This window comes from Python bivittatus, unplaced genomic scaffold (assembly GCF_059951505.1).
Source record: "Python bivittatus isolate LINGU-HERP-01145 unplaced genomic scaffold, Pbiv_v1 ctg000610_np1212, whole genome shotgun sequence".
Taxonomy (NCBI): domain Eukaryota; kingdom Metazoa; phylum Chordata; class Lepidosauria; order Squamata; family Pythonidae; genus Python; species Python bivittatus.
Window position 1 is genome coordinate 47,786,837 of NW_028277088.1, and position 20,674 is coordinate 47,807,510.

General features: G+C 37.0%; 1 protein-coding gene across 1 annotated transcript; it reads right to left on the minus strand.

Annotated features, from left to right (window-relative positions):
* Window positions 1–633: 633 nt before the first annotated feature.
* On the minus strand, window positions 634–1,647 carry NEUROD6 (neuronal differentiation 6). The gene has a single exon (XM_007437934.1). It carries the CDS (start codon window positions 1,645–1,647, stop codon window positions 634–636), a length of 1,014 nt encoding a protein of 337 aa, XP_007437996.1.
* Window positions 1,648–20,674: the final 19,027 nt, after the last annotated feature.

Consider the following 20,674-nt stretch of genomic DNA (forward strand, 5'->3'; position numbering starts at 1 on the left):
GTGACTACCACTTATTTTATTTTGATGCACTTTCTTTAGATTTTTTTTTTTGCATAGCTTAAAATATTGCTGCACCATCTCTACTGCATCTCATGATGCCTGCGACAGTTTTTCCTTAAACAAAAACCGCAAAAATTCAAGATAAAAATTGACTTCTTCCTCATTACATAATATATCATTTCTAATTATTATAAATACATCATTTTAAACTCATTGGATCTGAGCAGCATGCATTCGTATAGTGGCTGTACAATTAAAATACAGTTGCAGACTTTCAACGGTGTGTGTTTGATCAGCTCAACCATTTTATTTCAACGCCCTGCTTGACAAAATCAAGCAAACAGTGGAGGAAGGGAAAGCAAATAATTCTTAAAAAAAAAAAAAAAGTGAAAACAGAATTTCACAGTGCTTACCAGGATCCAAATTGGATTAGATATAAATCAATAAAATTATTCTTATTTATTATTATTGGTATTACATAGAAATAAAAAAGGCCCACAACAGTTGACACACTTCTGAACCTAGCAAACACATTTTTAATAGAGTTGCATCAATTAACCAGGGCACAAGCATCTGCTTTATCTTAATTAGACAGAGAGGTGAATGACCACTGTTTATTTTTCACTTTCCTCATTAATTATGAAAAACTGCATTTAATTCATCTTGCATGGTGAGTGACTGGCTGCGCAGATGTAGGTCGTAAGGGAAGTGACTCTCTGTAGGCAACCTGAATACAGAACTCTGCCCAAGGGGACCCCTGGGTGGCACTGCACAATAATGCATGCCATAATTGTAGTTTTTGCTATAGTCCAAACCTTCTTCTTGCTTGAGGGAAAATATCCCATTATAGTTAATTGGGGGAGGACTTAAGGGGCCTTCAAACTGTGGGCTGGAACACTCAGGAGACGTGCTTTCGTAGAAGGATTCATACGTGCTGCAATAATTGTAGGGTTTCATGGACTTGGAACTGTCAAGCGTTCCATGACCCGGGGGAGTGTTCAGCTCTGGGCTGTGATAGGGCGGATAGAAAGTAGAGTAGGGAGATCTGGGATGATGGGCCGTTTCTCCTGTCTGACCCATTAAGAAACTTCTGGCATTCAGCTGTAGACATCCTGCCACCAAGTTTGTTGTTGGCTGGGAGAGACCTTTGCACAAGTTTTGCACAAATGACAGCAGATCAGGCCTCTTGCCAATTCGCAAGATTTCTGAAAGAGCCCATATGTAATTTTTTGCCAGCCTCAAAGTTTCAATTTTAGACAGCTTTTGGGTTTTGGAATAACAAGGGACCACTTTCCTTAAATTATCCAGTGCATCGTTCAGGCCGTGCATTCTATTTCTTTCCCTGGCATTCGCTTCCTGACGCCTGAATTTGACCCTATCCATTCTCATCTTGGTCATCTTTTTTTTCCGAAGAGTTCTCCTCCTGGGCAAACCATTTTCATCCTCTTCCTCTCGGTCATCTTCTACTTCCTCTTTTTCTGTGTCTTCTGCTGGAGATCTTTTAATACTTGTCCCTTGGAGCATAATCTGTTTTGCAAAGATTTCTGGCTTTTTTATTTGCTTTGGGTCCTCACTTTCTCTGGAAAAGTTTCTGCAGATCGGCGATTCTTGCATTACAACAGATTCGTCAAATGGTAGCGTTAACATGATGTTATAATTTTATGTGATCTGAAAGAATGCCAACAGAAGGATTTTAGAGTGTCTGTTTACATTTTAATATACGTGTGTGTATACACACATACACACACACACACATGCACATAGACACGCACACACATGGATACCCCAATGCCCACTCATAAGAGATAGAGCAATTTAAAAAAATAAAATATTATTTGCTATTTTTACATATTAATTTAATGCAAAGATATACATTCAAAATGCAATATAACAATCAGAACAAAACACTGACACTTTTAACACTTTTTTAAACTGAACTACTTTCCCCTTTTTAAAGTTTTTTTTTAACACAAAAGCTGACAATATTTAACAATGTAAAATTCATTTAAAAAAATAAGATAAAAATGCATTAATTTCAAGTATCCAAATAATTTTGACTATCAAAAAAGACAATAATTTTAAAACTTAAAATATTTTTAGCTGATGGGAAAAAAATCAACTTTTATATTACAATATTTTGCACATATTCTTCTACAAATCATCACGATAAATCTGAATTAATTGAAAGAATTAAAATGGAAAAGGAGGCAAATGAATCATTCAGTGACTTAATTAAAGTGGAGAGGCATTTTCTAATGATCAGTATGAAAATGTGTGATACACGGATTATTATTATTATTTTTTCTATTAAAGTAGGTCTGGAAAAGTAGCAAAAATATTCATAGAAAGCATTTGGCAATACATTTCTTGTTCTTTCTTTATTTTAAAATGATAGGCTAAACATCCTATACAATTTTTTCCAATTCTAAAATAAAGGTATTTGGTGCCTTTTTTTTTTTCTTTTTCAATTAAAATAAAAATTAAAAAAAGAGGCAAACCTAAACCTTTTCACACTTTACTGTAGCATCTGTGTTCTTCAAGGAACAGACGTTTCCCTCCAGCTAATATTTGACAGAAACGGTTTCAGGATTCTGACTGCAATTGTGCACGTGTGTTCTGAATCCGGAATGAAAAGAGGGGGGAGAAAAATCATTTGGTCCTCATTACATTATTTCTGCCCCTGAGGTCAGTTTTTAAAGAGCCTTTCAGGTTTCTCTAACGGATAAACACACGTATACAAATTCACAAACAAGTACAGAAGAAACCTTGACTCAGAGGCAGATTTTTCAATTTAAAAACTAAGCTAAACTAAGCCCACCATCAAAATATCAACTCTCAGCATTATCCATGATACCCTTACAATATTACATAATTGGTGAAAGTATGCAACATTTAAGAAACAGTGAAACAGAAGCAGCAACAAATCAGAGCATTGATAAAACACAACCTTTACTTCTCCTGTATCTTTAAACTCTTGCATGCATGCTCAGCAGCCCCACTTAAATACACAGACACACGCACACACAAATATTTATTTACTTGCATTACCTTGGCCTTAAAAAATCTGATTCAATTGACAGATTTCATTTTTTTTTTTTTTGGTGCCTTCCAAATCTTTTCAATCTGAATGTCGCATCATCTCCTGGAGTCTAGATCTGTGTATATCTGCACTATCTCATTGATCTCTAAAAAGTGACATTGATGCCAACTGCCAGAGCTGGTACCCATGCCATCTGCTGGTGACGTCACAGGGCAGAGAAAACCATGTGATCTTTTCTCCTGGGACCTTCATTCTGCACTGATCATCTGGCATCTCTCTAAGTGGGTACCAGCATTCATGTATCAACACAGAAGGTTAGGCTGATAGGGGAGACAGCGAGCGGGGGGGGGGAGGGAATCTACACCATCATTTCACATGCAGAGGTGAATTTCTGTGAGTTTTGTTGAACAGGCAGAAATGCCAACATTTCCCACTTCTTACCCACAGGTAACTCTGATTTTTTTACTTAATACTATGCTGATTTTATCGCAGAAAGGATTTTTGGCGTGTTGGTGAAACTCATTTGCACTGAGTATCCTATTTTTTTCAGTGAGGACCTGTAAAACTGAAGAGGAAGAACTGTGCCAACCTGACCGGGATGTCAGGGATATTAGAAATAGTTTCTGACCTAGCCTTGTTGGGAGAAAATTTCTCAGTGAGAGAGCAAAAACAATGATTGATTCCGAATCACTGTATACTTATTTCCCCTTTGTGCAGAACAGTTCCTGTGTCTTTCTAAGGACCTCTGGGGCATTTCTGAAGGAGGGGAGAAAAAAGGGCTACTCGGAAATTTCCCCAAATTAGTGTTTTTCTCAGTGCATGTATGCTGCCACTCTATAGTTTTTTCCCTTAAGACCACCACACAGTCCACATGCACAAACAGCTTTCATCTGTGTCAAGAGAGGCAGAGCAGTTTTTTCCTGGGGTTTCTTTAGGGTTCATCTTTTGAAACCGTGAAAAAGTAGGCATTTCAGTTTTGCTTCTAATTATTCCAATATCCCCACAGTTATTTATCTTTGGAATTTTTCACTCTTTCTTCTTGCTGTTCTTCACACAAGCCGTGTTTGCTTTTGTTCCTGTTAGCTACTTTTTCAGTGTTCTGTATTCTTCTCCAACTTTCTCCCCCACTTTGCTTCGTTAGATTCAGCAGGCAAGAAACAGTTAAATCCGCCATCCCAGCCACACTTGCCAGAGTGTTACTGGCAAACTCCACCTTGCTTTTCAGGAGGAACCATCTCCAAGAAGTCACATATAATAAATGGTTAACTTGCCGCTTTACACACACAGAAACTCACAACCAGAAACAAACACCCAGGAATGAATATATATACACACACACACACAGACACACAGACACACAGACACACACAAACATATATCTGTGAAATCTTGTCATTATTTCCCTATTATTTTGCCCAAAATGAAAAACAACAGAATAGCATTTTATTATAGCATGTGTCAGCATTTCCACTACGATTTTAATCATTCTCTCCACACCAAATATGTATGATTCATTTTTAATTCACAGTGGACCCAAGTTTCACATCAGCATTCTTTGGCTCTGATCTTATTACTGTTGCAATATTCTATTTAAATTGGGACAGATATTTTAAAAGAAATCAGAAAAGGAAAAAAAAAAAACAGTTGGGGCACCCTTTTCTAATCCTCTAACTTAAAAATTCCACATTCTTCACTTTTTTACTTCCATGGAAAGGTGCCGGCCATCACCACAATCTAAATTAGGATTATATGTTAAAAAGAAAGATACTGTATCTAAAAGAGGGAACAAGCTTTAGCTTTACCTGGCAAATTTAAATAAAGAATAAGTTCATTCCCACTCCCATTCTTACCAGGTTTGCTCAGACTGAATATTGCTTATGTCTGTTGCTGAATACTTTTTTCCTAAGTAAGATACAACAGACTATTAAATCATATTTATGCAAAGAAAAAGAAACATGGAAAGGGTTATCTTTGGAAGGCCCTGAAATCAGCTGTTAATTTTTACAATAGATCCATATTTAGTGTCTTACTAATGCATAGGATTGTAAGTTTACAAATCATTGAAAAGTTAATGTTTTTAAGAGTTGTTCTTAAAAAGGCAGACACAGTATACAGTAAATCGATTACCAAGCTGGGAAGTGTAATATTCCCAATCAGTGTATGATCATTTCCCATCAACCTAAAGGATTTCCTCTACTAAAGTATTGTGTTTATATATATATATATATATATATATATAAAAATATATATAATATATTTATATATAATATATAATATATTTATATAAATATTATATAAATATAAATATATCTCATATCTCAAATCTCATATCTCACACACACAAACATATATACTGTATATATTTATTTCAGATGCTATCTTTATCACAAAAAGAAGGATATCAGTAAATCATAGAAAGCTCTATTAATATTAATGTCTTTTGAATCAATTGGCTTTTTAGCAATTTTCAAAGAAATTGTTACAATGCGAAATAGCTGCAATGTCCAGATTTTAAAAGCATCCACCCTGCACACCTAATATTTTTGCCTACTGATTTTTCTTCAAAAACATATTCTGCACCACAGTCCTATGATATTAGCATGCATTCACAGTTTGGCAAACAATACAGGGCAAAAATATATTTAAAAGAATCAAACACAAAAAATCAATTTTTCCTGAGGATGATGTGACCCACAGACATGGGAACAAATATGTGGTAACCTTAACCCACAAGAGTGGGCACGTGCATAAGATGAAGAAATGTTATGTGCAGCTGTACTTCCTTTGCCATGTGGCAGGCTGGTGTGATATTTGAAATAGAAAAGACCTGGCAGAAGGCTATCCTTTAGCCACTGCTTTGCCATTTTTCTTTACAAACTTTGTTTTCCCCCGTCCAGGTTTAGAACTATCTTTGCAGCAGACATGGAACTCCTTGCAGGATTTAGACAATTGTAGCTGGTGGAGTGGGAGGGACGAGGAACACGTTGATGAAAGCATTTTGGAAAGCCTTGATGAAGGTTAAGCGGATTGAGAACCTGCATTTGACTTCCAAGAAAGCAGCGCTAGTGTATTAAGGTTGAAGAATAAGTCAAGCTATATAGCAGTAGCGTTCTTAGTAGTTGTGAGTAGGGTGATCGTTTATATGTTGGCCAAATATTGTAGAGGAACTGCATCATCCCAAAATGTGATAGAAGCTTGCAAAACATTGTTTTTATCTGGATTTATAAAGTCACTTTTGAAAATAAAACAAAATGTAAATAAAAATACCTCAGACGTGTACCTGATGATGGTGGGGAAGACTGTGATCAGGTAACTTTGTGATTCTTTTTTTTTAAAATCTGAACAATAATGTGTGGGCTTGTTTGGGCTTACTTTGCTAATATACACTTTTTTTTTTTTGCATACAGTTTTCCTAATTTTTTTTGCTAGCAATTTCTATTAATATGTTTTTGTCAAGCCTGTGTATGCTTTTCTCTAAATCAGACATACCAGTTGTAAAATCAGGGGAAGGATGGACATATACATCTAATTCTGTTCCAATTCATGTAGAGGTTTTGGCATTGTCAATTGGATATATTAACATTAAAAATGTAAATCAGATGAATTGATCCCCTATTCCTACTTTTGAAAGTTGCACGACCATGATATCTTGGCCTTGTCTTTTTATTTAGGTTTATAACTGGCTACCAAAACAGTTGTTTTTCACCAGTAATGCAGGTGGATCATTTTAGATCTTGGTTGTACAATTAATGGAAATAGGTGAGTTACTTTACTTATTCAGCTAATCTTTTTCATATCGCTATTCCATGCTTTACGTTTGCTTGCATATTTCTCTTATATTAGAACAACAGCAGCAAAACCACCACAACCTCCCTGCACAACATACATCTATTGCCCCCATATGCTGTTTCACATTTTAAATTCATCTAAACTCACACCCAGTTTGACAGCCAGGTTGGCGTAATGGGAGTGGGCAAAAAACCAGGAGACTGTGAGTTCTAGTCCCGGCCTTAGGCACAAAGCCAGCTGAGTGACCTTGGGCCTGTCATGCTCTCTCCCCTAGGAAGAAGTTGGCAATAGCAAACCACTCCCAAAAAAGTTCCCAAGGAAATTGCATGGAAGTGTTCATGTAGGTACCAGAAGTCAAGGCTGACTCAAAGGCACAACCCCAAACCCTCTCATAGCAAGTAGCAGCAACTAGCTACCTTAGCCAATCTTGAAAAAGCTAAGCAAAGTTAGACCTGATTAGTGTACCATTTGTATCTGATAAGGCAACAACATAATACAGGTGAACTAACTATATTTATTAAGATCAGCTTACAGTCACTTCTGACCTGGAATAACCAAGACATTTAACATTTTGCAGGGAATATATCGTTTCTTCCCACAACATGGCAGGTCCAACATCTAGTATATGCCAACTTCCTCACAGTTAGTACTTGGATGAGAGACCACTACCAGGCTAGACTGGGAACACCCAGAACAGAAGAACACAAAAGAAGAAGGCGGGATATATGCTAAAATTGGAACCATAGCAAGTGTATTAGCATGGCAAAGAATACGCCACGAGGTCCCCAAGTAGCACAAGGCAGACTTCATCTTTAAATTCTGAATAAAGCTTTAAAATAGGCAATGCTTCTGCTGCTGCCCTAATATTAAAGACCTTTCCCTACAGTTTGCTATAGGAAAGAATGACATATTTTTAACTAAAAAGAACACAGTAAACACTTGTAACCATGAACTTGTCTGGGTGACAAGAGGAGGAGGAAGATGGATTTTGGCACACCTATTTAGGTGTGGCATTTTGCCACTGCCTCCATTATTTGTCATTATTTGAGTAGGGACACTTTAGGCTAGCTAAAGGGCTTTGGACTTTGCTGCACAAATACTCTGTTGATTCTTGAGTCCCTCATCAGTTTCAAGATCTGCACAACTGATTCTAAATCATGGGGCAGGATCTGTTTTCGTTTGCTGAGAAGTTGAGAAGTTGACTTCTGGGCGAGGTATGGCAAACTGAAGACGGCTCTGTGAAAGTGGAGTCGACGATCGTGGCAAACCATGAGTAGACTGGTTCCTCAGAACCTCTCCAGATAAGGAGAGGATGGGAGATTGCCCACATGTGCTCTGGATGGCTGCTCCTTACAAGGAGACTGCAGGACAGTGCTTTTCTGTGGGTTTGAGTGCCAGGAGACGATGGGATTAGCCATCTTTTAAAGGACACTAATTTCGCAAACCTCACTTTCTAATCACTTTCAGAAATTTCTTATTAACTACTTCTAAGCTATTAGAGACCTTCAGAAAGACAAATTGGAAAATGCCAGGTGAGTCTGCCTTCAATCCTGAACAAAACAAAATTTTAATCATAAGCTTAAGAATTTAAAGAATCTGAAATAGACAGCAAAAAGCTAAATAAGATTTTGATCTTAGAAAGTTATAAATGGACTAAGGGTCCAGGTAAAATTGGAATATTGAAACTTTTACAATAAGATTTACAATAATTATGAAGTACAAACAGCTTCTCATGGGAAATAGATCCTGTTTTGGTTTTTATGAGACACAACATAGATAAGCAATTTCATGATTTCAAAAACTGGACACTAGAGGGGACTAAAGATTTTAAGTAGAGGAAAGATATACAGGCTGGTAAGATGCTGCAAAATGTTTTGATAATAAAAATACTGAAGGAGACTTTTGAAGAATGGAATCAGAAAATAGTAGCCACAATATCAACAGTGTCCATAATGATGTCTGCTTTTGTGGACAGACTATGTCCAAAAGTTGTCATTGAAGAAATGTCAGATGTAGAAGTTTTATCTGACAAGATAGAGGTGGTATCAAAAGTTAATTTACAACTGATAAGCCAAGAGAATGATTTAGAAAGAGATGTTTCACTGGATCTACAAAAGAAACTGGCTGACGTTTTAAAATTTAAAAGGGAACTACAAATGACAAACCAAGAGAGTGACCTGGATAATTTTTTCCTGCTGGATTTACAAAAGAGGCTTGTTAAAGCCTTGAAGAACTCTGTGCGATGGGACAAAGAAGAAATGAAGAGAAATCAAATCCTATAACAATATTTGAATGAACTAAACATTAAGACTGTTAGAAGTAAAAGTAAGGAATATAAAGTTGGCTTATTTGATCAAGGTTAGAACAAGATATGTTGTTACTTCTGGCAACCCTTTATGGACTTTTTGCTGATACAAGGACTGAAAAGGTGATATTTTATGGATTTGTTTATAGATAAGAGATGGGATATGGGATGAAGAGATAAATGTTTGTAACCTTAGAGGGGGTGAAGCGTTATTAATTTATTTCTACTTGTGATGAAGGTTGGAAGTCACTTCTTTTTCTCTTTCTTTTCTCTTTATTATATACTTACTTTTCTTTTTCTTTCTTCTTTCTCTTTTTTCTTGCACTTTTTACTCCTTTCTATTCTCCTTTCTTTCTTTAAGTTTAGTTTGCATTAGATTTTATTATTGTAATAAAAATTCTCTCTCTCTCTCTCTCTCTCTCTCTTTCTCTCTCTCTCTCTCTCTCTCTCTCTATATATATATATAAGTTGAGAAGTTCAGGACTTGATGCCTTCTATTTTTTCTTCTTCTAGTTGTTATGCATGTGCTGATTTAATTTGTTTCTTAATGGACTAACTCCATATTATTCTTCAGTGAAGGATTCCCCACATATACTTTAATTGGGTACCAAGACTCTGTGACTATTTACAGACTTTTAGTGACCACACATTGTCCTTTGGTGTCTGCAAGAGTCCTGATTCTTTCAGGTCTGCAGGATTTGGCACAAAGACTACAACAGTATATAGAGAGTACATGCTGGGATGAACAGTTGGTTTCAAAGCACACAGCATGTTCTAAATTAAGTGTAAGGCACAAAGATATTGAGCAATTAAACTTAAGCTGCATTGGGAAAAAAAGAACAACAATCACGTAGTAGCAGGAAGCTTGGAAGATTTGAAAGCAGGCCCTCTCTCTGGCCGTAAAACAATGATGGAGTTTGGGAGTGGAAATAGTGCCCTTGTCTGAAATCTGCTAAATGTGAAACTATGTTTTGATGAGATCTTATTCAGTATACATCAGTATAACCATGTATGTTCCACAACTTTCACTGGATCAAGATAAAGAGACTGAAAAATTTGATTTCTACTATGAGCAATTAGAAGGCAGCATATTTTCAGTATTTGCTTAAAAGGAAAGTGGAATATTTGCTCTTATGGATAGTAAAATCATATACATACAGTATATACACAACCATTTATGCAGCCTGGTTGGGGAAAAAACCCTCTTGGGGCCATCTAACATAATCATGCCCCCAGAAACTGTTTTGCCTTGCAGTATCTGGCAATATCTGAATGATTTCTTAACAATTCACATTATTTATGGCTTCTTCACATATTCCATTTTTTAGATGTAGATATTTCAGTGAAAAGTAGAAAATAAAGATAGAAATTTATCTTCTTAAATATAAATATATATCAATATACATATAATTTAATTAATATATATTAATAATACACATTAATATAAATATAAGTATGTATTATTTATTGATTAACTGTATACCTACTAACATATAAGTATATATATTAAATATATAGCCTGTTTTTTACTGAGAGTTACAATTATTTATGTACATTTATTTAGAGTAAATCCTTACATCTGTGAGCATTTCTAAAAGGAACCCTGCTTAGGGCTACCAAATCTGGGCTGCAAAAGTCCAGCTGACTACTAAATGACTGCAAAGAGTAATGTTTTCTGAGATCTGATTACTCTAAACCAATTATTTAAAGGAATCTTAAAACAGTAACCACAGCTCATAGATGTCTGTGACCTGGGGGTGGAGGATGGAGATGGAGGGTAGAATATTTGAGTCAGAATGGCAGCCAAAGTGGACTTGCAGATTCAGCAAAGGAATCCTTATTCTGGTACTTATGCATTTGATTTTATGGAGTCCTTGGTGCTCTCTGAGCTTGGTTGTTTGCTTGCAGACATTTCATTACCTGACTAGGTAACATCATCAGTGTGAATGAGTGTGGGGTTTGTTCCCTGTTATAAACTCACTCACACTGATGATGTTACCTAGTCAGGTAATGAAACATCTGCAATGAAACCACCAAGCTCAGAGAGCACCAAGGACTCCACAGTTCAAACCTGAGCTACAGATATTCACTTCTATTGCATTTGATTTTTCCTACCCAGATGCAGGACCTTATACTAGTTGCCTCTGCATTATCATCATGGATATATATTTAATGAACAGGATTTAATATCAATTCAAATTTAATGAAATTAAGCAAAACGGAGTTACTGATGTGACCCCACCAACCCTCAGCCCACTGTTCGAAGGCCTCAATCTTAAATAAGGTTTCATACCCCTGACCCTACAGCAGTATATACTGGGTGAAGAAGCAACCAAAACAATGAAAATATGATTAAAATTAAAAAGTAATAGGTAATAAACATAATGCAGCCAACAGGATAGGCATCCAGTCCTAATTGTGATGATGAAAAACATGAGATGTGCAGGGTGATATCACAACCCAAAGCCTGCCCCATCATCCTTGATCACAGTTACAGAAGTCGCAGGATTTTTGTTGTGATGTCACCCTGCATGCTCCCATCCCCGACCCCATGGATGGCTATGACCAACAATAAACAGATCCCTTTTCTTGGGCAGATGGCAATCATCATTTGTGTTACCGCCTATATATATTTTGGGTGCACATCTTTCATTCGGCAAGAAAGCTGCTTCTAAATGATTTTGATCCTTTGATTGATAAAAATGAACATGTGATGACTACAAATACTGACCAGATAGCTATTCTTGATATCCTGTCTTGAATTTTTGAAGAGAGAAATAAGAAACGTTCCTTACAAAATAGCATACAGTATTTACATGAAGGACTAAAATTTTTGCAATCAGTAGGCCAACAGTTTTCAATAAGTGAGAAATGAGTAAACCCAAAAATTTCTTTAAAGGTGTCTATAATATAATTATATATTATATAATATATATATATGATATAGTTATAACTATAGTTATATAGTTATATATAATATATAGTTCTTTTTTTAAAAAAAAAGTATGAGGCCTATAGATTCTAGTAATTTTATATTTAAGGTTAATTATGCAAAGTTTAAATGTGATTGTTTCAAAGAGATTGATCTCTTGATTTTTAATTTAATCTGGAAGAAATGGCCTGGTTAGATTATCTTAGTACGGCAGGCTGAAAAAACATGTTTATTCCAAATATTCCATACTGGGCATCTTTCCAGTTTTCATAGTTGAACAGAATAAGACTTTTAAATAAAGCTCAGACTCCCTAAAATTAGGAAGTTGTACTTTAAGTTTGTTGTTTATTTGTAATTCATTCATTTTGTTTGTACTCTGCATTTCTGCTCAAGACTTAGTACAGGTTTTATGGCCTGTAACTCCATTGCCTGATTGTTCAGAAAGAAACTAAACTAAAATTAATTACAGATTTCCAAATATCACTTCAAGATGATTTTTAAAAAGAAAGTGAAAACTTTTTAGAAAGTTTCAATTCATATTAGAAAATAACATCACAAATTTAGATGACTGTAGCATACTCAATAATTTGCAAGCAACATTTACTATAAATTAAAATTTGAGTTCAAATAGATTGTTAGAAGTTAATTATCTCTGAGATTATAATTCTGGCCTGGTTAAACTTTCTGGGAAACTGTATTGAATAGCCTTACACTTTTCTTCTTTAAGGCCCAGCTAGCACCATCATTTAGCTGATGAAACTGCCATCTCCTGTTTAAAAACCAAAACCAAAACTCAAAGGAAATATTATTATCAGCTCCCAAAAGCTGGCATTTTGGGACCATTCAGTGATGCCATGTTGTGGTAGACGATGCGAAAAGATGACTGTCACCATGTCAGTATGTCTATCATCATGTCTTACAGTGGTAGCCATATTTTGGTGGCCAGTACACACACACACACACACACACACACACACACTTATATGGACCCAAGTGACTCTGTGGTGTTAGTAAGAATAGTAGCAATTTTGTTAAAAGGTATTTGTTTTCTGTACTGTTTCCTATTTTCCATTTGTAAAACCTTCATTTTCATTTATTAGGACTCTGGAAGACCAGTAAATGGCAGAAGAGAACTAGGGATTTCTATACTCCTTTGCTGCCATCTGATGGCTGTCTGGACTTTTGCAGCTTTTATATGTTAGTCCTTGGCATATAAACTAAATCATTTGTTTGTTTGTTTGCCAGTGCTTATTTGCAACTCCAGTTCAAAAGGATTCTGAGCAGCTGATTTTCCTCCTTTTCAACAAGAAGGCAAAAAAAGAAAAGAAAAAGAAAAAACAATACAGCAAGATAACCATTAACAATTGCAACTAAAATTACAAGAGATTTCTGCATCTGGGGAACCCTCAAACATCAAAACAGAGTCCATCAAGGGGGCTGGCTGTTCAGATTGGTTCCATTCCCAGGACTCTTCTAAAAAGCCAGGATTAATGGCTTTCCTGAAGCCAGCAGAGTGGGATCTAGTTTGATCTTGGAAGATAAACTATTCCAAAAATGGGATCTGCAACAGAGAAGACACAACTCTGTCCTCCTGGATGATGACCATCCCTAAGAGAATGTTCTCAGAGCAAGCCTATCTTCCTGATCTTATTGGATGGGCAGAAACCACTGGGAGAAGGTAATAACCAGATAATGAGATCCTGAGCCATGTATGACTTTAGAGCTAACAACCAGCACTTTGAATTGCACCTGGAAGGAACTGGTAACCAGCGCAACTGTTGAAGTAGGGATGTTTTATGTGAGAACTTCATAATTTCCATCACGACTCAAGTAACTGCATTCCGGACCAGTGGAAGCTTCTAGGTAGTTTTCAGGGGCAGCTCCCTTAAAATGAATTGCAATAATCACATACCAATCCAGTGATCCAATAATCATTGGTGGTGACTGAGGCATCAGGGAGGGACTTCTGGTTAAGGAAGCATCATAACAGGCACACCAGATGTAATTGTGCAAAAGTCCTCTTGGGAGAGCTGTCATCTGTTCTTTGAACAGGAGCTGTGAGTCCTGGAGGACTCCCAGGATATGAATCCATTCTGCAAGAGAAAGTGTGATCATGTTAAGAACCACAGATGGAATATCCTTGGAATCAAAAGATTTCTGTACCCAGAACCATCCCATCCTGCTGGGATTAACCCTAATCTGTTCTTCCACATCTAGACCATAACAACCTCCAGGCACCAGGATAGGACTTTTATCACATCTCATGTTTAGCCTGGGGTCAAGATGTATAGCTGGGTATAATTTGCATATTGATGATACCTGACCCCATACTGATAGATGATTTCACCCAGCTTCAAACAGATGTTCAACAGGAAGGATGAGAGTATGGAGTCATGTGAAACAGAGGGCCCTGGGCTGCATGCTGTCCCCCTGCTACTATCTTGATTGAAATCTCCCTCTCAGGAAGGAAAAGGAGCACTGAGAGATACAGGAGACCCAGGAGAATCATACTACCCCTATTCCAGTTATGCTATAGTAATCTATAAGAACAATCAGTATGATTTTGGTACTGTATCTAGGCCTGAAATCCAGCTGAAAAGCTCCTGATAATCCATCTTTCTAGGGTTTTCCATAGCTGCAAATCTATCTCTTCTCAATATCCTTCCCTAAAAAGAGAAGGTTGAAGACAGAACAATAGTTATCTAATATTGCTGGGTTGACTGACCCAAGAAGGGCAGGTATCTAAACTACAGGTGGCAGAACTAATCTCACAGAGAAACTTGTCAACTTCCTCAGGACCACCAGATAATCTCACAGGATCTAGGCTCAGTCACCTCCACAGGATTTGTGGAGAATTTTATCCTCTAGATGTCTTGAAAACTCTCCACAATGGAGCGCTCTTCCAGTCCATCCTACCCTAATAAGGTCTGGGTAATTTTTAACAGAGCCAGAGCAACAATCCGCTGATATAACAAGAACAAAGAAATATTGTCATTTTACTACTCTTATAGCAACATAAGTTCTTACCCATATCAGGTCAAATTCACTCCTTGTTTTCTGCCAGCATCACTCTAAGCATCTCTCCTGCTTCTTCATTTCATGGAGTTCCTTTGTTTATAAGGATCAGTGAGCAAGGGCAGTCTGCTTAGGCACAATTCCACCCAAAGCTACCATTGCCATAGCATTTCAACTGGCAACTGAAGCCTTTGAATAACTGCTCAGCAGGATCTCAGGAATCTCCCCAGGCACCTTCTGGAAATCAATTGGCTCTATGAGACAGCTGGCATGTTCTGGAACAAGCCATATTTCCCTGTGCCCTTCACTTATTTCTTAATACTGGAATCCCATGTCATAAGGAAGTGAATGCATCTTGAATAGATGGTTAGCAGATTGCTTGAATAACCAGGCTGAAGTGATTGTGAAGCTAATGAATGGAGAGTGTAGGAAAGTTTAAGGTTCAATAGATTCAAAGTAATAAACTATTTTTAAAGAGAGATGTCTGACAGCAGTTCAGGATGGGCTTGAATGTGATAAAAAGTTAAATACTGCACACAACATGCTACGTCTTTCCTTGATTCTTCCAATCACTAGGCAATGTAGTATGCACAGCTTCTAAATTACAGGAAATCTTTATCTCAGAGTGGATTGATGGTGATACTGTTTTCCCTGCTTAACTTACTAATATAAAACAAGGCTCAGCAACTTTACATTTTACATTACATTACATTACAACTTTACATGCAACATTACATTTTACACAAAATCAAGGGTGTCAAAATCTTTTATGTTCAGATTTGCCTACCTTAGGAAAATTTGGCTTATGTATACAAATTCTTGAAGTCTGTGGGTGCTTTTGGTACCACATTGCTGACCCCAATATAAAAGATAGGCTCATGACATAATTATTCCCAGATCTCTTGCTGTTACATATTAACATTTAGATTGCCAGATAACAAGACCATACTTCAGTGCCTTTAACAACACTTTGATCTGCAAAGACCAACAAGGAAAGCTTTTTACTACAAGAAGATATCTTGCATAGACATTCAAGATGCAATGGTCATAGCAATTGCTGAAGGCACATGATCAGGGACTTGGAAAACAGATGGTAACTCTAGCTAGTTTTCATATTTCCATTCCCTTTAAAGGCTACTTTAAATCATTCTACAGGGCTCTGGCAACAATTTTGTGAGCTGATTGTATATCTTGGCTCAAAAACTGGCAGATTTCTTCATCCTCCAGCAAGCACCCCCTGAAGGTTTGAGATTGTGTGAATGGTTGTACCCTAATGACCAATTTAGTCCTAATCACCAGTATAATTATAGAGATGAAGACTAAAGAGAATTGACATTGGGACTACATAAAGTTTGGATTAAAGAATACATTCAGTGATATAAAGGACTAAGGACTAAGGAATATCTATTGACTTGTAATCAGCCCAAGAAACCACAGCAGTTCATCTTCTGTATGTTGACGTTAAAGAGGTTCTATGAAAGACTGAAACCTATTAACATCATTCCTGAACTTTAAGCTTCCTGTGGGCCTGAGATGCTAAAGAACACAGAGCTTCATCTTTGTATAGCAGGCATGCTATATCTGGTCTGCTACAATCTAGTGAATTTTTGGTAGCCCAGTTATGGTATGGCTAGTATATATTTAATGTTGTTTTATCCCATTTTTCTTCTCACACCAGTTAAATAAATCTTCTGTCTTCCACTCTTCATAATTCCCATAGGGCCTTTGGGATTTGGTTGAACTATATAATTAAGGATTGCATATCATTGCTTTAGTCAGCCTTCTCTAGATGCTTTTCCACTTCTGTTAACTTTCTCTGCTATAACCAAAGGTCAGTGTTATGGGATTCCTTTGGTTCAAAATAGGAAGGAAACTTGATGGGGAAGCTGTATTCCATCATACCAAAATTGAAAGTGAAATATTCTCCAGGGACTGGAATTCTCTAATCGGGTGAGGTGGGGAAAGGCAAGTAAGAAAATAAATCAGGATTTTTTTCTGAAAAAGAAGGTCTGATTTCCATTGAATGAAATATTTTATTCATATTCCTGAATGAAACAAGGGAAGATTACTGATAGAATAAATATAAATTACACACACACACACACACACACATGCATAATTATTAATTGAGGATTTATATTGTTTAGTATTACATAGTTATATATTAATATACATATTAATAGTTTTGTCCAATATAGAAAAACTAAACACCAGTGTGATGGATGTTGTCAGAAATTATGAGACATGAAAAAAAAAGTTGGTTGATACATGTTTTGGGTGGCTGCATTTCAAGATTCTTCTGAAAGAGCAAGGAACAACACAACTTAGTTCCCAAACTATCTGCTTTCTTTCTATGACAACTGTGTAGCTTACTTAGAAGAATGGGGAGGGGGCACATTTCAATGAGCTACATACAATTATCAGGGACCTTCCTAAACAAGATCCTGGGGAGAGGTAGAACACCCTTTCTCATTTGTAGTTGCAAAATTGCAAAACAAACAAAACCCAATAATTATTTGATTATTTATTGATTGATTGATTTACATTTGTTATGGCCAGGCATTCCAGGAAACTCTGGGTGGCTTACAAAATCTAAATGAGCAGTTAAAACAGTTAAATACATAAATCAAAATGGACAGCTCAGACTAAAAACAGCCATAACAGTAACAATAAAACCCAGCAGGAGCCCCACATACACATTAACCCCAGGCCTGGGAACAGAGTCAGGTCTTAAGGGCTTTCTGGAACCCCAGGAGAATGGGCATCCTCCGTATCTCTGGGGATTGGATGAACTGGCATGTGTCATGAAATATTGTGCAGACAAAAGAGCAGAATGAAACAAAGGGGAAAAGCTAGCACGTGGGCAAAGGATAGAAATGTTTGCCCATTTTGGAAGAACAGACATTACTTCCAAAAATCATTGGTTTCCTCATACAATTTGCCATATATCTGCCTGAGGCAAATGTAGAACGGGTTTTCTCCATTATGGGCTGATACTTGGACAGATGAGAGAATTCAAATGGAATTTCCAACTTTAAAGTAATTGCTTAAGAATCATTTGTAAATCACACTGTATTGAATTCTACAGTATGTTCTTGAAAAACAAAAGATCTGTTTTATAGAAAAGTGTCAAAAGCAGTGATTTCCGTCCCTTTTTCTCATGTTTCCTGGGGGGCAGCTAACTTTTCTTGAAGTGTAAAATCTGCTACATCATGTTTTAGTTTTTGCTTGGGGTGAGACTCTTGAGAAACTGAGTTATAAATGAGTATTGATAAGGATATAAATGTACACAAATCAATGTGTCCCAGTTTTTACCCTTGGACATTTAGTCCCCCTGTTTTAGGCCTAGCTAAAACTAGCAAAATGCCTCAGCAAGGCTTCCCTGTATCCCATATCCTAGGCTGTTCCTGCATTTTTCCTCAAGGCAGTTCTGGGGTTAATGTCAGGGTTTGTACTTAAGATTAAACATGTGAAGAGTTCCAGTAGGAATGACATTCGTGCCTGTTATAGTGGCTTAAATCTATGGGGAAAAAACCCCTTCGTCAGAAATTTCTCTGGACAATTTATCACTATTTATTTGAAAAGAACGAAACTGAGACAGTGTTTTCTTTGAAAAGTACAAACTGAGTCATCTGAAACCTTTTAAAGAAATCATTACAGCTCGGTGACAGTAAGTGAACCTTCCTATTTGTCCGCCCCCACCATGTTTCCAAAGCTATTTTAACACATGCAATACAAAAGGAATGATAGCCTTTGTTAAAAAGTTTAATGTCCTTAATTAGTAGAATTGTCGGACTAATTAGAATACCAATTAGGATTGGCAGGGCTATCGTTAATTTGGATGCGCTGTGGTCTAGTGTTAATTGCTATTCAACCTATAGTTGGTGAAAGAGCGGGACTAAGTAGATAAATGCACATGCACACATACACAAACTATTTTAATGTTAAGGGTCCATAACTCTAATGATCATCACGGTTGGTGTGTACTTAGGGAGTCTTTAATTCAGGGAAATGTTGATGAAAAGTTAACAAATGCAAATGCAAAAATCACAACCATTCCAAATGAAAGCCTCAAACTTCATATGGCGATTTGGGGTTCGTTTGGGTGGAGTTGTATCTGTTCTAACAAATGGAGTCGGGACCACGACTGTTAAGCATTGACAATAATTGTACCTTGAATATCTCTCAGTAATGCTTCAAAGCCATTTAAAATAATGAGCTTAGAATTGTCAATCATTCTGATTTTCATCCTTCAGTTGGGAAAAGGTTTGGTGGCTGGGGATTATGGACATTGAAACCCAACATACTGTAACTGGACAATACTCAGTTGGGGAAGGTTGGGAAAATGAAAAGAGCGTTGCAACGTCATAGTGCAAGCTTTACCCTTGTTTCACCCCCTACCTCTGCCTGCTGTTATTAGCGTGTAGTCGAGCGGTCCATACACTCCCTCACGCACCCTAAAAACATGAATGGTGAGGTTGTGAAATAATGCTGCTGAGCGCAACCTGCTCCCTGCTAATGTACACTGAGGAGTGATGTGTTCAGCAGTTGCACGAAGGGCCCCTGTGCACATACCGATGAATAGGCTGAATCTAGGCAAGAGCTGATGCTAAGGTACATTCGGTCCTACTAGCAGGAGTGGGATAATCTCCTAATACATACTTTCAAGATGTCAGGTAGTTGAGTGAAAATCTTTGAATAATTCCACTAAGTCTCCTCTAGCCTATATATCCCATGCTGCTGCTATTAGATAATTAGACAATCTCCAAAAAGGAATGAAGGAAAAACCTTTATAAGTGATGGATGGCAGGGGAGTATATCATGCAGTCCTTATGTTGCCTACTCACCCTGCACTGATTTATAACTTTCCCCTTAACTGTGCAAATCTGCATATATTATTCCAAACCAAGCTGCTATATAAGCCTGGGTAGGTTGAATGAAGCACTAGCATCTCTAATTAGCTGGGTAACTTTTTAAGAGCATCAAGTTGGGGAAGGCTGGGACAATGTTTGGGACATGTTTGACTGGAGATACTCTGGGGCCACCCTCAGTACTTTCTTAGGTTACATATATCTGTCTTAAGATATATATTAAAGGAAGAAGCTCCATTTGTCATTCTCATCACGGTGTTATGTTTGATTAACATCGCTCTTTGTTCTGCTTTGTGTGTTTAAATGCTCTAGAATCAAGATGGGATTTAATCCAGAAGGCTACATGCTCCTGAGATTTTTCAAATATTTGCCTTTAATGCTTGAAGAGCACAAAAGTAAGGGTGCTCACACATCTCTAATCAACCCTTAACTGGATAAAGAATTAATAATAAAGAACCCAGGAAAAGAAAATTCCTTTTAAGGACCTAAGAAAGTCCATTTTCACAGGGAACAGCATCACAGTCATTCCTGGCCATCCATAACTCTTCCTTGTCTAGGACAGAAGCTCTTTTTCTCTTTCCGTGTAATCTGTAAGATATAAGATTTGGACACTGGTGGCCAGGAGGTGGCAATCTAATCGTAGGTTAAGACTGAGTGACTACCCTTCTGTTCTGCTGCACCTTTAATCCTGGTAAACTCATTGGGTTCAGTCTGCAAGGCAG